The sequence below is a fragment of the Passer montanus genome, unplaced genomic scaffold (genome assembly GCF_014805655.1).
Source record: "Passer montanus isolate IOZ18808 unplaced genomic scaffold, ASM1480565v1 scaffold24, whole genome shotgun sequence".
Taxonomy (NCBI): domain Eukaryota; kingdom Metazoa; phylum Chordata; class Aves; order Passeriformes; family Passeridae; genus Passer; species Passer montanus.
The window spans coordinates 4,646,745-4,661,921 of record NW_024367037.1 but is presented as its reverse complement, the minus strand read 5'-3'; the positions used below and the strand labels follow the sequence as shown (position 1 = coordinate 4,661,921).

General features: G+C 39.2%; 1 protein-coding gene across 2 annotated transcripts in view; it reads right to left on the bottom strand.

The window, feature by feature from the left end:
• The window catches only part of TMEFF1 (transmembrane protein with EGF like and two follistatin like domains 1), a 112,347-nt gene that overhangs the window by 37,379 nt on the left and 59,791 nt on the right, over positions 1-15,177 (bottom strand). For both annotated transcript variants that reach the window (XM_039710990.1, XM_039710991.1), the window contains exons 2-3: positions 8,672-8,781; positions 4,410-4,539 (exon numbers count right to left, since the gene is read on the bottom strand). In XM_039710990.1, coding sequence (XP_039566924.1) covers positions 4,410-4,539; positions 8,672-8,781 — 240 coding nt within the window. The remainder of the gene's footprint in view (positions 1-4,409; positions 4,540-8,671; positions 8,782-15,177) is intronic.

Below are 15,177 nucleotides of genomic sequence, written 5' to 3'. Positions count from 1 at the left end.
TCCTTTCTTTCCTCCTATACCACTATTTGGTGTCTAACAGACTGAGCTTATAACCTTACAGAAATTAACACAAAAACCAGAAGGTTCTTTTTTCCATCGATAGTGACCCACTTTACTGACAAAGCAGGCAATCCCATATAAAATGTCCTTGTTGAGTCACTGAGAATTATGCCTTATGGTGCAGTATTGCTTCATTAAGAAATTTGAAGAGCATAATTTACTTATATGAGTTAATATATAGGATTATTTGTGGTGGTGAAATTGTGTCATAAGCAGTTTTGGGGGAGAGGAAGCTGACATATAAATATGAGCAAGTTCACCATATGTGATGCATATGAAAGACAAAGGGCAAAATGTCTCAGAGAATCTCGAGTTTTTCCATGTTTTTATTTCCAGCTCTCACTCTCTGACTGCTTTCCCCTGATGTGAGAAATGCTGCTCAGCCCAGCATGAGGGACTCTGGCTAAATCCTGTGTGCATGGGGCAGGGCAGGTACCACACATGGAGAGCACCCTGTAAATCATGCAGCTGATGCTCACACCACCCATCTCTACAAATAATTGGCTTGACATACATGAAGTCCACTTGGCAGGACATCACAGCAGCAGGATAGATTAATTTCTACTTCTCTGGACTTTCAGTTCTCAAAATGGATTAAAAGAAAAAAAAGCGTCATCCTCTATAACACTGTATCATTTTCAACTTTTCCCTTGGAGCTATGCTAGGACTCTCATCTCCAGGGTAACCATGCTAAACTAAGCTGGTGTTCCTGCTTTTTTTTCTTTTCCTGAGCTTTGGCTAGATTTTCCCAGGCAGCTGCTGGTTAAAAGAGTAGCATTTTTTTCCAGCTTGCCTGGACAAGCAGCCCTGCTCTTTTCAGGCCTTTAATGAATTCAGGGTTTTCAAAAGTTGTCTTCATGCACCAAGATCAGTCAAGAAAGATGCTCAGAGAAGTGAAGATGCTGGGCACAAACAGCATTTCCCCAGACACTGGTCAGTAATTAGAGGAGGAGTGATTGACCTCTATCTTTACTTAAGCCACCCTTTTCCAAAAAGGTGGCTTTTCCTTCAAGGTGATCCAGGCCAGCCTGGATGGAGCTCTGAACAACCTGGTCTAGAGGAAGATATCTTTACCCAGAGCTGTGAGGTGAGAGCTGGATTATATTTAAAGTCCCTTCCAAACAAAACCATTCCATGGTTCTATAAAAAAATGCTAATACACAAATATACAAGCTTCTGCTGTGAGCTGCTTTAATCCATAAGGAGTTTTTGGATAAAATACACAAAGAAGGACTTGGATGAGACACAGAATCTCAATGCTGTAAGCACTCAGCTACAGTCAGAATCTCCTTTTTTGTTCTTTCTGAACAGGAGCCATTTCTGTACTGTGGGTCTGCTTTGGTGCAGAGGCAGAAAAAAATTCCCCAAAACAAAAAATGCCTGCAGCTTCTCTCATTCAGGAGGGAGAGATGGCTTTTAACTCTCAAAGTAGCATAAAAATGGAACCCATCTCTTTCCCATTTAGGGCAACAGCTCCAAACTACTAAGTACAAACAGGAGGGCAAACAGTCCACTGACAAATTTCAAGCAAGCAGACCCTTCCATAAGAGAATAATTCTCCTCCTAAGAGAATAATTTCTGTGCTTGTGTAACGTGCTGCAAATAGTTTACTCTCCCCAATTTTTTTTTTTTTTTTTTTTTTTTACTTAGAAATCTCAACAGAAAGCAATGGACTGTGGCTTCCAAATGTATACAGTACACTGAGAAACTGCAAGTATAATCAAGTACTACATCATTGTGTGGTTACATTTTCATGTGCATACAATATAAATCTGGCAGCAGTCAAAATCAATATTAATACCTGTGCATGCAGACCCAAAATTTCATCCATACATTCTCTTTCATTTCTCTAAACAACCATTTTTAATGTCAAAACTTGCATTTTGTTTATTTCTAAAGCATCTATAATTGACTCTTTTTTAAACATTGCTTATTTTAGAATCCTGAAACTCTGACAGCCTTCCGGCAAAGGAAATAAGAAAATACCTTGCAAATCACTTATGTCTGTAAAATTTTAATCAAAATATTACCTGCCAAGGAACAGAATAATGATTTAGTAACTAAATCACTCAGTGTAGCCTGTTCTAGTGCTGTAGCTACAGAAGGTATCAATTCCCAGCAAATGAGAAGTATTTTATTCTTGTATGAGATTCAGAACTCTGTTATACTTTAAATATTAAACAGTTGTTCCAACACTAAGGAGGAATTTCATCCTATTGTCTTGGGTAGGAAACCAGTGTGTCTGTACTTGTCTCCCAATCATGCCCTAGAACAAAGCATTTTAATAGCAAATTCAAAGGCAACCAGTAAAAATTAATGGGGGTCTACAAAATATCTTTTAATTTGATATCTGAGTCTCCATTGTACGTGTAACAGATCAAGAGCACAAATATGTCGCCGTCTTGGCAGGGCACGGAGAGGTTCTGGGTGATGACTTTTATCATCCGATATTTTGCTGTCACCCGAAGCACATCAGGCACTCAGGGAGCAGCAGGTGCCATTCCAGTGGAGCTCTGCTGAGGCACTTAAAGTTGCAACAGTGTAAGTGCAGCATGCAGCCTGAATCAGAAGCTCTGCTTTCACAAACGTGGTTTCGGCGCTTTCTGGAGCGTTGTGTTTCAGCACGTTTCTTGATCTGTTACACTAAGGGCTAAAACTTATGCTGCATTTCCTGGGTTTTATATAGGACTTAAAGAAAAGAAGAGGAAGGTTGAAAAAAGAATTCCTGTACTAGCTGTATAATGTAGTAATTAGCTGCCAGCAACCTGAGGCTGAGAAGAATCGATTTTTCATTTTGAATTTCTTTTTCTTAGTAGAGTAGAATGCATAAATATGCAAACACTCTTTGTTGTTCCTAAAACATTATTCTAGAATTTTGTTTTAGTGATAGAAATGAACTTTCATGCTGTGTGTCCATTTCTTAAAATGACTTGGGCATGAAATTAAAAAATATTATTTGATTATACATCCTCAGTTCAAACCCTCATATTTTTTGGGTGTTGTTATAGTAATATGTGAGTCCTCCAAACTGGATTGCATTTTTTTCCCCATTTCTGCAGCATCTGGAGATAATTTACAGAGAGGTAAATTATGGAGGTTATTTACAGAGAGGTGGGAGATTGAGAAAGACAGTAGATTCAGTCATCAGCCTGAGGGATGCTGGAATTATGCTTCTGAGCTGGGCACAAAACATAGGCTTCCTTCAGTATTAGGACCAACACCACAAATTGTTTTGGACCTTAGCAAACATGAGCCAGAGCTCAGGATAGGGCAAAGGCCTCAAAGGGCAGCTGGTGTGAAACATGTTACATTTAAACGAGGTAACTGGGACTGGCAGTGCTGAGGACTTGGACTAGGTACCCTGCACGTGCATTTACCCCAACTTCCAGATAAGATTCTGCAGCTACCAGTGAGCTCCAGGCCTGATAACTCCAAATTGTCATTGCAACTAACCAACGTGAAGTTAGGAAGGAGTGTGCATCTGACCCATGGTCATGCTTTTGGCCCCCGTATGGATGTAACCTTGTTTAGATTAATCAAAGCAACAATTCTGTATCCAGAGATGAGGGATGTCCCACAACTTAATATTTCATGTGTATTATTTATGTACCAAAGATTGCAGTTGTTAACACTACTGAGTCATTTAATTTCCTTCTAAGAAAGCCAGCCATGTGTCTGGTCTTACCAGCTTTGAATCTACCCAGAGGTTCAGAACACCACTGGTGGTTAGTTTCTCTGTCTAAGAGTATCTTGTAATACTCAAGACAGGGAAAATCTGCACCATGTATTTGAAACGTGGAAAAATCTATGCTTTAAGTGTGTGGAAAGACAAAAAAAAAGCAAGTTCATTAGAAATGTGAGGTAGAATGATTTTGTAAGTTATGCATATCTTCAATGTAATGACCCAAAGTCAAAGATGATGCCTTGGATACAGGTAGAGTGGCACTCAGGATGCTCAGTGTCACTCGTTGGATGCTACACTAATTCTATATATCCTAAGAATAAAAGTCCTAAAGAAATGGCTAATTTGGAATCTGCTCCAAATTTGTTAAAAGCCTCTTGATGGGTATCAACACTCATCTATAAGCACTACAGAAGCATTAATAATCTATTTTCTCAGATAAAGTATTTCAGCTTGTAGTGTTTATTTATTAATCTGTTAGCATATCAGAAGATATATCAGATTTCTTGTCTAGCAAAAGATTCCATTCCTAAAGAGGACTCGGGCTTTCCACATTATTTCATCCTCTGAAAAGCACAAAAATTTTAATTGCTGGAATTAAGGGCAAAACTAAAGAGCTAACCATAAAACATCATTCATTAGTGACATAAAGTGATGTTTTACATACCAGAATAACAAGGTCCTCTTGACACCATTGTTATCTCTTTCTGGTGCTTGCAAGCAGCTCTCCTGAGGAAGCATTCATTTTGGTAAGTGTCTCCATTTGATCCACAAACTGGAATATAATTCGTGTGACACTAGAAAAGAAATTATAATATAACCCAGTCATACAGAAATCAAGTGATTATTCTGAACTGCATATTAATATACAGGAAGATAGTTGTGTTATTAACAGCATCTTATAACTCTTTTTGTGAAAGAACTACTTGATAGAAATATATTAGTTTTTCAGTATGAATATATGTATTCCTCTCGGATCACTGAAATAATAGTCTAACTCCACATGGACTGAACATGGGAATTCAGTAGGAAAGATTAAAAGCACATAATAACTATGGTGGGACTTTGTACTGGCTAGAGGGAATATGTCAGGCATCTAGAAGTATTTGAAGGATAAACACTGAGGCAAGAGAAAACTTCTGCAAGATAACAAAAGAAAGTATGACTAGGCACAAGGGGCTGAAAGTGAGCAAAGGAGAATTTAAGGAGAACAGTGCTTAAGGGGAGATTTGCTGACCTTTTTGGTCAGAACAGTCTTACAAAGGAGGTGGAAAACAATAGCCACTCTCATTACATTCAAGAGCATCATGAATCTTTTATTTGGTCAACAACTACAATAATGTTATTCTATTATTACACTGAAAAATTTAAATCTTAAATTTAGTAGAATTTGATACAAACGAAAGGAAAAAAGGAAAACTTATCATTCAGAATAGCTTTTGCAGAAACAACCTGCATTTTGTTGTTTTCTTATATTCTAACAGAAATGGATTATAAGCCCCTTGTACACATAATGTGCATTCAGATGCTGGGACCACCAATCTGCCTAACATCCGAGAGTGCTGCATGACTTCCTGCAGAACTGGAGGTCCAAACCCTGCCTCACAGCATGGAAAAGGAGATATTGCCCTGTTTGGGTGTGTGGTGGTAACTAATGTCAGACACCTTTTGTATCTTCAACACCCCAATGTAAAAAGAACCCAACCAAAATCAAAAAGCAAGAAGCAATGATGAAATACAGAGTAGCTACCAAAGTTCTTAACCACACAAAGTTTATGATTAAACTGGTATAGTTCAACCCATGAGAGTGCATGCAGAAATAACAACATTAGTTATGCTAAAATGACTTAAAAATAAAAGAGCCTCTTCTCCAAATTCCAAATGAGAGTCTCTCCCACAACAGTTTCTTTGTGGTTTGACGTACATAAAGGTCAAAATACTGAAATGTTAAAACATAATTTTGAAGGCTATTACCCTCCAATCCTTTGTCATCTTGCCATAGATGACCAACTGAGAATGAACTAAGCAGGTATGGACAAAAATAAATCATTCTGCCAGCTCTGAAAATTATTTCTAACAGTTATGTAATACTTCCCCATAGTGAGCAGCTCTCAGACAGTCAACCATTAGTCCTGCCCCATGCCATACAAAACAGTAATTTCTAGAGAGCAATTAACAGACAATTCCCAAGGGGGACAATACTTTCCAATAGATGGTTATCTGTTCAATAGCTAATTCTCAATTCTCCTTAAGTCTCTGTGTGATGTTTTAAATTTGCAGGTTCTCTTCTGAGGACAGAAAATTAAAAGTAAAGGGATTCCTTTTTTACAGTTTAGTAAGCCTTTAGTGATTTGTTACAGTACAGCCCAAAGTTCTCCTGCGAGCACCCTTCAAAAGTGAAGTTGTTTTCTTGTGAGGAAGTCCTCTAATACCTCAAATGGCCAAAAGGGAGAGCATCTCTTTGTGCACAGGATCTGCTCAGCACAGCGTGCCATGGGAAAATCCACTTGAGGTCCATCCAGGGCTGTGTGATTTCATCCAACATCTGAATGGGTTGCAAGATTTGCTCACTGTCACTTAGCTCCTTTTCCTATTCTCTCCTATTAAAGTAGTTATCTAATTAAACTGATTGTTGTTAAGCCTTTCTTACTGAAATTGGAAAAGAGCCCCATGATGTTTCTCTCTCTCCTCATCGCACCTCGCTCCATCTTACCTCCCCCACTGGTTCATAATACACACACTAGGTGCTGACCAGTTTTTCATTCAGGTTTTGTAAAACTCATCCAAAATACAGCAAAAGACCTTTCAGCCTGCAGAGCTCTTGCTGCCATGACATTATAAGTGTTTCAAACAACACTGAAATTTGTCATCCATTTTCCCTAATCTGAAGAGAGTTTGTGCCCATCTCGGCCTTAGTTCAGGAGTGGCTACGATTAGTTGTGCCACTCTGATCCGCAAAACATCCCTCTGTCCTGCAGACCTCCTTGCAGTTATAACTTCCTTGTGAGGGGAGGATGAGGGGCAGACACTGATCTCTTCTCTTTGGTCACCAGTGACAGGACCCAAGGGAATGGCCTGAAGTTGTGCCAGGGAATGTTCAGGTTGGATACCAGGAAAAGATTCCTCACCCAGAGGATTCTTGGGCATTGGAACAGGCTCCCCATGGAAATAGTCACAGCACCAGCCTGACAGGATACAAGAAGTGTTTGGACAGTGCTCTTGGGCATGTGGTGTGACTCCTGGCATGTCCTGTGCAGGGTCAGGAACAGGATTCAATGACCCTTGTGGGCCCCCTTTAACTCAGCATATTCATGGATTCTGCAATTTCCTCGCTAGCAGGAATATCTTACCTGATCACAATCTGGATCCCAGATCAATTTAATTTTGCAACTCTCTTGTTAGGGTACATTTTTCTAAAAATTGCAGTTTTAACAACATAAGAAATGCCTTGCTGTATTAATTCAGCAAGTATTTTCCTGGCTAAAGCTTTTGACATACATAACATATATGTTATGCAAAGACACTTAGACCTCTGAACTACAAGCAGGGGTTGCAAAGTAATCTTAGGAAAAAAATGTAGTGGCACAGTTATCCAGCTCTGTGATAAACAGGAAACACACTTCTGGAAGAACAGGCTGATATTCTCACATCTTCATTTCACTGCCTCTTCAGCTGAACCACTATACACAAATGTGTTTATTTTCCTTTCAAAACCTTGAAATATGAGAAAAAAAATAGCTAGGCCTCAGATAGTCTTGCATGTGAAGAACTTAACAGTTTGGGCTGGGTGTTTGCTGCCTGGAAATTTTGGTGCTGCTAATTGCAGCAACTTGAGTAAGCTTCATTAAATTTGTGAGTTACAGGAAGATTTTCAACCTGCTGTGTCTGAAAAACACAGTATCTTCTCCTCACCCATAGACTTATTTCCTAAGAGCATAGAATAAATTATTCAAGAAGTACAAGTAAACATGCAAGTAGTTTAAAAACAATGCTTTTTAAAAAAATGCACTCTTCAAAACAAACAGTTTAGCACATGGAATAATTTATTTTTTTTTTAATGTCTTCAAGACCTGGTTATTAGGAAGTCACAAAATTTACCACCTACAAAAAATAGATTAAACCTTTCATTATCCTAGGGTTGTATCTCTTTTCCTTTTTTTTTTTTTATCTATCATTACTTAGCTTTGATTTTACTATTTTTCATAAATAAATGCTGCAGGCAGACTGAGACAGATGAAAAAGCCTTGTCTCATAAAAATTTTTTCACCCTTTAAAAGGCAGCTAGAACAATGTCCCCAGCACAGGTGAACATCACACTATCAAAAGCCAGCGCTGAAACACTGGAATCCAAAACCAGTGTAAGATCATATACACACCATTGCTATTCTGGTTCTCCTTGATTTATTATTTATCGGAAACAGAACACACAATTATTTTTAAAACACTGAAAGACAGCCCACTCCAGGGTTTGCTCATAACACTGCCAGCTCTTCCAGTTTTACCATGAGTCTTGTACATAATATTTGATACATTTGTCCTGGTTATAAACTGCGAAAAGAAAGAACTGCTGTATTTTTGTCTAAAAAAGTTGGTGGCAGGAGGGGAGAAGAATTGCCATGACAGTTATAAAAACTGTAAACTAAAGGCTGAAAACCAGACAAAAAATTGAACCTGCTATTTACTTCTTTTTAAAACTTCAGAAGACATTTAATTTTTTTTTTTTTCTGAGCAGGACTAATTAATTGTTTTAATTCGTAACCTTTATGATCACTGATGTTATCTGATCCAATCAGTGCCATTGAAAAAGGGACACATGGTTAGAGTCCATAAGCCTGTTGCTGAGTGGAATTTTCGAAGCAGTGACTCTACAAATACTTCAATACACCTGAAGGATTTGTTAGAAATGGCAAACAGGTGAGCAGCCCTTACCTGGAACTGACACGCACATTTCAAGCCATCTCCCTCTTCCTTGCACACTCCTCCATATTTACATGACGACTCATCACACACTCTTACATCAGAATCTCTTACATTTAACTCTGCAGAAAAAAAAGAAAAACAAGACAGGAAAGAAATTGTAAGATGAGTTATTTTGAGGACTGCCTTGTCCTTAAACCCTCTCAGCACCCCTGTTGGCTTACTCCCATATAGAAATTAAAGGAAAAATGCCAGAGCTGTTCCCCTGGCTGCCTTTCATGGGCTCAGCCCTGCCCCTGGGCTCTTCTCCAGGGGCAGGTCCTGCTCCCCAGAGGCAGCTTTGCCTGGCTGGGAGAGTGGCTGTGGATAAATGCTGTTCATCACATAAACAGATACAGAGAAAGCATGTATTTATACTACCCAAATTCTCTTCCACTTTTCCCCTGATGGGGATGCCAACCTTCTCCATGGAAGTTGTTTCCAGTAGGAGTCAGGAGCTTAACACAGGTTATAGCCTATGTTTCTCACCTGCTACCTCTTTTTGCCTTACTCTCTACAAAAGTCCTGAGGAAGTAGAAAAGCTAAACCATTAGAATTTCTCTGCCTCGCTTTTCTGTCTCTGCCATGGCCACATGTTATCCTTCAGACTAAAAATAAACCCAACTGTGTTTAAACTATTATAATTTGCTTGCACTGTAGGAGCCAGACTAATGAACCAGAGATCTGTGTCTTAGTTGCTGCACAAAAATATGGAGCACAAGTGGCAGCTCCTGTCACTGTAAGCTTGCCACACAGGCACAGCTGGCAAGAGGGGAAACCAAGGGACTTTACTCAGCAACTGCATAGGCACTAGCTCCAGCACAAAGGTCTCCTAACTAGCTTCAAGCTCTTTTTGGACATCACAGTCCAAGCCTAGTTTTAGAAGAGAATAAATATCAGGGTTTGCTGATAACACTGCCAGCTCTTCCAGTTTTACCATGAGTCTTGTACATAATATTTGACACACTTGTCCTGGCTTTTGAAATAAGTATTTGATTTGAATTACATATAGGAAAGAGGGCAAAAGAAAGCACAGGTGGTGTAATGGAAGTGGTCAGTGTCTGCCTAAAAGTGACCTCATGTGGGAACAGTGCCGGTACTATTGATTCCAATGAAAAGGGCAAAATAACACCAAGGGTTCTGGAAAAATGACACTGTTAAAAGTGCAGTGAAATCAGAGGATATGTTTCAAAGATGTCTGTGCTATAGTTCAAGCCAGAAACCTTCAGGACTCCATAGCAAGTGTGATCCAGTAAAGAGGTTCACTGACAGCGGTGTGATTTAAAATAATGTCTGTGACTTTTAATAAGCAAGCCCTATCCAGAAAACTGGCTTAAAGAAAGAACTGAACACCAGCCATTCAGAGACGGGGAAAGGTAGGTCAAAAGCAGAAGAAAATAATCCTCACTGCCACTTAGAGTCTTAAATAGGCAATCAGCCTCCTCCTCACAGCAGTATCAGCACTTTGGTATGACAGTGATAGACACCCTGGAAAACTGCTCCTATGTGTTTATGTAACATTATACACCCACGCATATAGTTTATATATACAAATAATTAAATAAATAAACAATAATTGCTGTAATAAATTTTACCACTTTTGCCACATCCTTCTATATTTAACAGAGCATAATTATGTATTTTTATGGCACCGAAGTTACAGAATTACAGCTCAGTGAAAAGTCCAGTTATAATCCACATATTTTTTTGTCATCCATGAGAAAAAATTGAGAAACATATTGATTCTTTTTCCTCTATATGTCCATCGCTCCCAAAAGCATAAATGAGGAGGGCAATGTCTGTAACAATGGGCAGATAGGTATCCTGGTTGCCATCACAACCCCGTGCCTGTGTTCTCTAATGTTATTCTTAATGTCGCCGTTTATCAAGCGTGACTGCTGCATTGTAGGGACCAAGCTAATGTGACAGAACATTGCAGCTTTTCAATTTAATGTGTTCATAACTCGCTCCTGAAGGAAATGTGTGTTTCTTTCTCTTCATGAAGGTCTGTTCCACGAAGATGAACAAACTATCAAAATTAATTAAGGGGAAATGATTGTCATATCTGAAAGAAGGGTCCACCTTTAGGTGATATGACATTTGAGAAAATTAAATTCTAAAAAGGAATAACTGTACAGTCCAATTAGAGCATGCACTGCTTTCAAAATACTGTGTTCATCAGGTCAGGAAAAAAAATGAGGTGTTGTCCCCCCTGCTCAACTCCCAGCTGGACTCAGAGCTTTGCAACATCCTACCTGTGCTTCTAACTGGCAGAAGAAACCCCTTGGCAGCTGCAACTCCTGCTTGAATTTCAGTCAGTCTACACTATGTCCAACTGTCCAAGCAGTGTAGTGCAGATTTTTCCTCAATATTGGTGCTCCCCAGTGTGGAAAGCACACACAAACATCCAGAAAGGTGCCCCTTCACCACAGTGGTGGGCAAGGGACCTCACTTTTTTGCAGAGGGGAAGGACATGGTGGGCTCAGAAAGAGAGGTCAGGTAGCAGTTCAGCACCAAGGCTGAACTTAAGATGTACTTGTTCGTAGATTAGCTATTGCTCTGCCTGCAAAAGCCAGAGAGAAAGGGAAAGATTTCAGAACAAAACTATAAGAATGGATATGAAGATGGGGGTGCAGAATTAGCCCTTGTGAATCTACCTCACCCCAAGGAAAAAAGACATTTGGCATTGGTTTTGATCCCAGAGGAGGAATTAAGAGGAGAGAAAGGATGCTGTGATTTTAATGGCTACTTTGTTATAGGCATGGGCTAGTTTTCTTTCCATATAAATGATAAATACTGATTATAAGCTTTACGGCATTAAATGAACACTGAGCAGGAAAGGTCATGCAGAGACCAGGAGACAACATGATTTTCCAAAGTTGTACAAAAACAAGATATCCTGGTGATTGGCACTTGAACATGACAGATGAACTTTATTCTATGACAGAATGTCACCTAATCCCTTATTCCATTCAGTGGCAAATTCCAGCAGCAGCGAAATCAGGCTGCATGATTACATCTGATGGAATCACAAGTACCGGGAAGTGTGGTGGCTGCAATTACTTCTGCACCCACAGCATTCCGTTCAAAAAGGAATATATGTGGATGGGTGGATGATGTTAAAAGAGTGATGTGAGGGGGAACTGTAGATGTCTTGCATGTCTGAAATGTGCTCTCTTTTCAGTGAATTCCCCACAGACAGAGAATTAAAACAGAGTCTCTGCAATTATTTCCAGAAGAATGGAATCATCATTGTAAGAACAGATCCACAAGAAGAGCAAGAATATGTAGCAAATGATTTAGGGTAATTTCTTGCATGTTTCTTTAATGTCTATTGTACCTTGTTTCCTTGACTTCCAGCAGGTATAAATAAGAGAAAGCCTCCATGTGATTCATGAGGCACAGTGAGAATATGCTAGGTAGTAATCCATCAATTCCCAAGAGAAAATATAATTAGCGCAATTAAATCAGGCTTCCAAATTTATGATAAAATTAATCTCCAAAGACCTGAAATGAGGTATTAAAAATGATTTGCTAGTATCTGTTCAGCCAATACACTTCCTGGTCGTGTGAGGCCTGACTGGCACAGAGCAGCTTTCAACGACCTACAGCAAGGTCTTCTGGGTTTGTCTTTTTTTCTCTGTTGAAAAGAATTCACTTTGTGAAAATTTGTTAGATCAGTAAAAATGAGGAAAGCCTTCTCCATTTTGATTCCTTTCAGAGAATGTGAAGTACAGCTCGATACAAGTAGCTGTAGACTGGCTTTTTGCCTGTGACCTCAAAATGCATTGCTTTGAGGCTGTTGTTATAAGGCAAATTACATGTGTCAAAATGCTGAACCCAAAGATGAAATCAAATTTGTAGCTTTAAGTACATCAAACATCTTGTTTCCATTTGGATACCTCAAGAATAAAGCAAAATCTAAGATGGGCAAATCTGTTTGCTTTGCTTTTTCATAACTCATGTTCCTCCTGGGGTTGGCAATAGTACGTAGTAATGTTGAATGGATATAAGGAACCAAAAAATACCTTTCCCACATGAAAGTGATCATGTGAATATTGCAGCTGTGCCTGAGAAAAAACTCACTCTGCCTGCCTGTCTATCTGTTTTCTCTTTCTATGGGTAAGATTCCAAAGAGTAGGTGTCAGGACCCCTTGTTGTCTTTTGCTCTTGACTTTGGGTTTGGTAAAAAAGGGATAAAAGGGTAAAAAAATTGCATTAGAGGGAAAAAGCAAGGATTTTTTGTCTCCAAACAGTTTGTTCTTTGTGAAGCCAAGCTTTAAATTAGGATCCACAACTTCTCATGGAGGTCATATATAGACACATACACATGGATAGACCTGAGAGAGCTCTCACAAAAAGTCTGTAACTCTACAACTTAATAGAACCCCCAAAGTTGTAAGAACTTGAGTTGAGTCAACATTGGCTTGAAAAAGGGGCTCAGGAGAAATTACATTGTATAAGGATATGTTAGAGCACACAAAGTCTGCTGGAGATAGTGATGTTATCACTGGAGCTCTCAGGACCACAAAACAGAGAAAGAAGGCAAAATCTGATGAACAGAAAACCTATAACCTGCTCACTTTTGGGAGTCAATCTTATGACTCTGGATTGGCTTGGGCAAATCACTGGCTTTTTTTTTTTGTTGGGGTTTTTTTGGTTTTTTTTTTTTTGTTGTTGTTGTTTTGGTTTGTTTTGTTTTGGTTTGGTTTGTTTTGCCAAATTATTTATAAATGAATGGAAAATTTAATGGGGAAAAAATTACCCAACAAAATATTTCCCTTATAAAGGGAATTATAAAGCTGAGGTGCTCACAAGACAAGTTCAGTAATAACCTGAGTCTTAAATTGAGCTCTTGAACAAGCCTTTACCTGCCAGTCACAAACTCTGGCACACAATAAAGATGATACTCAGAGCCAGGCCTCTGATCCTGTGCTTCCCAAGGACAGCCTGCACACTTCAGCCAGGTGAGTTTGAATGGCAAAATTATGCAGGGAAGTATTTTGGGTGTCCCTGGAATACCTCTGCTCACGTCCTGCTGCCAGCTCAGAACAAAACTGCACAATTCTCCTGTAACCCCTACCCATTCCTTGCAGGCACACAAGCATCCCATCTGGTAGTGGCTTCAGTCACTTCAGATTTGCATCACCTGCAGTGACTCTGACATTGGTTCAGACACTTAGCTCACATGCACATGTCTATACATAAACATTTACATTTAAATGTCTTAATCTACAAGCTCAGCTCCATCCCACAGCTTTTTGAAGTACATCCAGAACAGCCATTCCTGCAGGAAGTCATGCAAATGCTTACAGAGCTGTTTCACCCAGGCTCTCAACAGAAAGCGTAATTGTGGGATCTTCCTAATATCTAGGAAAGGTACATATTAGGAAAAATACCTTAAAAATACCTAAGCCTCCCCTGACACAGCTTCATGCCTTTCCCTCAGGTCCTGTCACTGTTTATCAGAGAGATCAGCCCCTGCCCCTCTGCTTCCCCTTGTGAAGGAGCTGCAGACCACAAGGAGCTCTCCCCTCAGTCTCCTCTTCCCCAGGCTGAACAGACCAAGCGACTTCAGCCACTCCCTGCGTGGCTTCCCATCTAGAGCCTTCACCCTTCCCCATCCTTTTATCTTCCTTTGGGACATTGTGGCTTTAGCCTGCAACCAAGGGAGAAAGTGGCTTTTCTTGCTTCATCAGTTAGAGAACAAAATGTTACTAAAACACTGGAACCACGAGCTTCCCAAGTAAGTGGGTATCATTGATAAAACCTGAGATTACCATTTGTTTGTAATTAATAAACAACCTCTGCATTACGTTTTCCAGAGCATTTTATAATCCTCATGTTTCAGCACTTGTGGATTATGTAAATCATAATAATTTGCATTGTAGAGTTTGTGTTTGCTGACTTTCTTCTCAGAAATTGTCATAGGTTATGGGTGAAGAAAAAGAGAGCAGACAAGCCCCTCAGACAAAGTTAGCAATTACTTGTCCAAATAAATAATACTTGCTAGTGTCAAACAAGGAAAAGCAAGACAGAACTGGGCATATTTCATTGTTCAAATGAAAAATTATGTTTTTCAGAAAAAAAAGCAGACAATGAGACAAACTACTGGGAAATAATTTAGGGAGAAGAAGGATGCCCTTCAGACACTGCATATCCCCTTTGAAGATGGTTGTTGCCACTGATTTGAGGTGACAGTTTAGCAAAAAAAAATTATAAGAAATTAAGAATATGGAGAGTGGAAAGACAACAACACAAAAAGAATTTTTAAATAAAGGCAATCAGAGAAGAAAAAGAGAAAAATGAAAATGTAACACAAGAAAATCTAAAACAAATGTAAGCTTTAAATAATTAAACCAGTTAAAAGTCATTTAAATGTCCTTTTCCTGACTTGATATGGTATCATTTTTTTCAGACTTGAATTAAAAGAAAACAAATCACTGGGACAGCCAAGAGGTTATATGAAAAAGAAATTT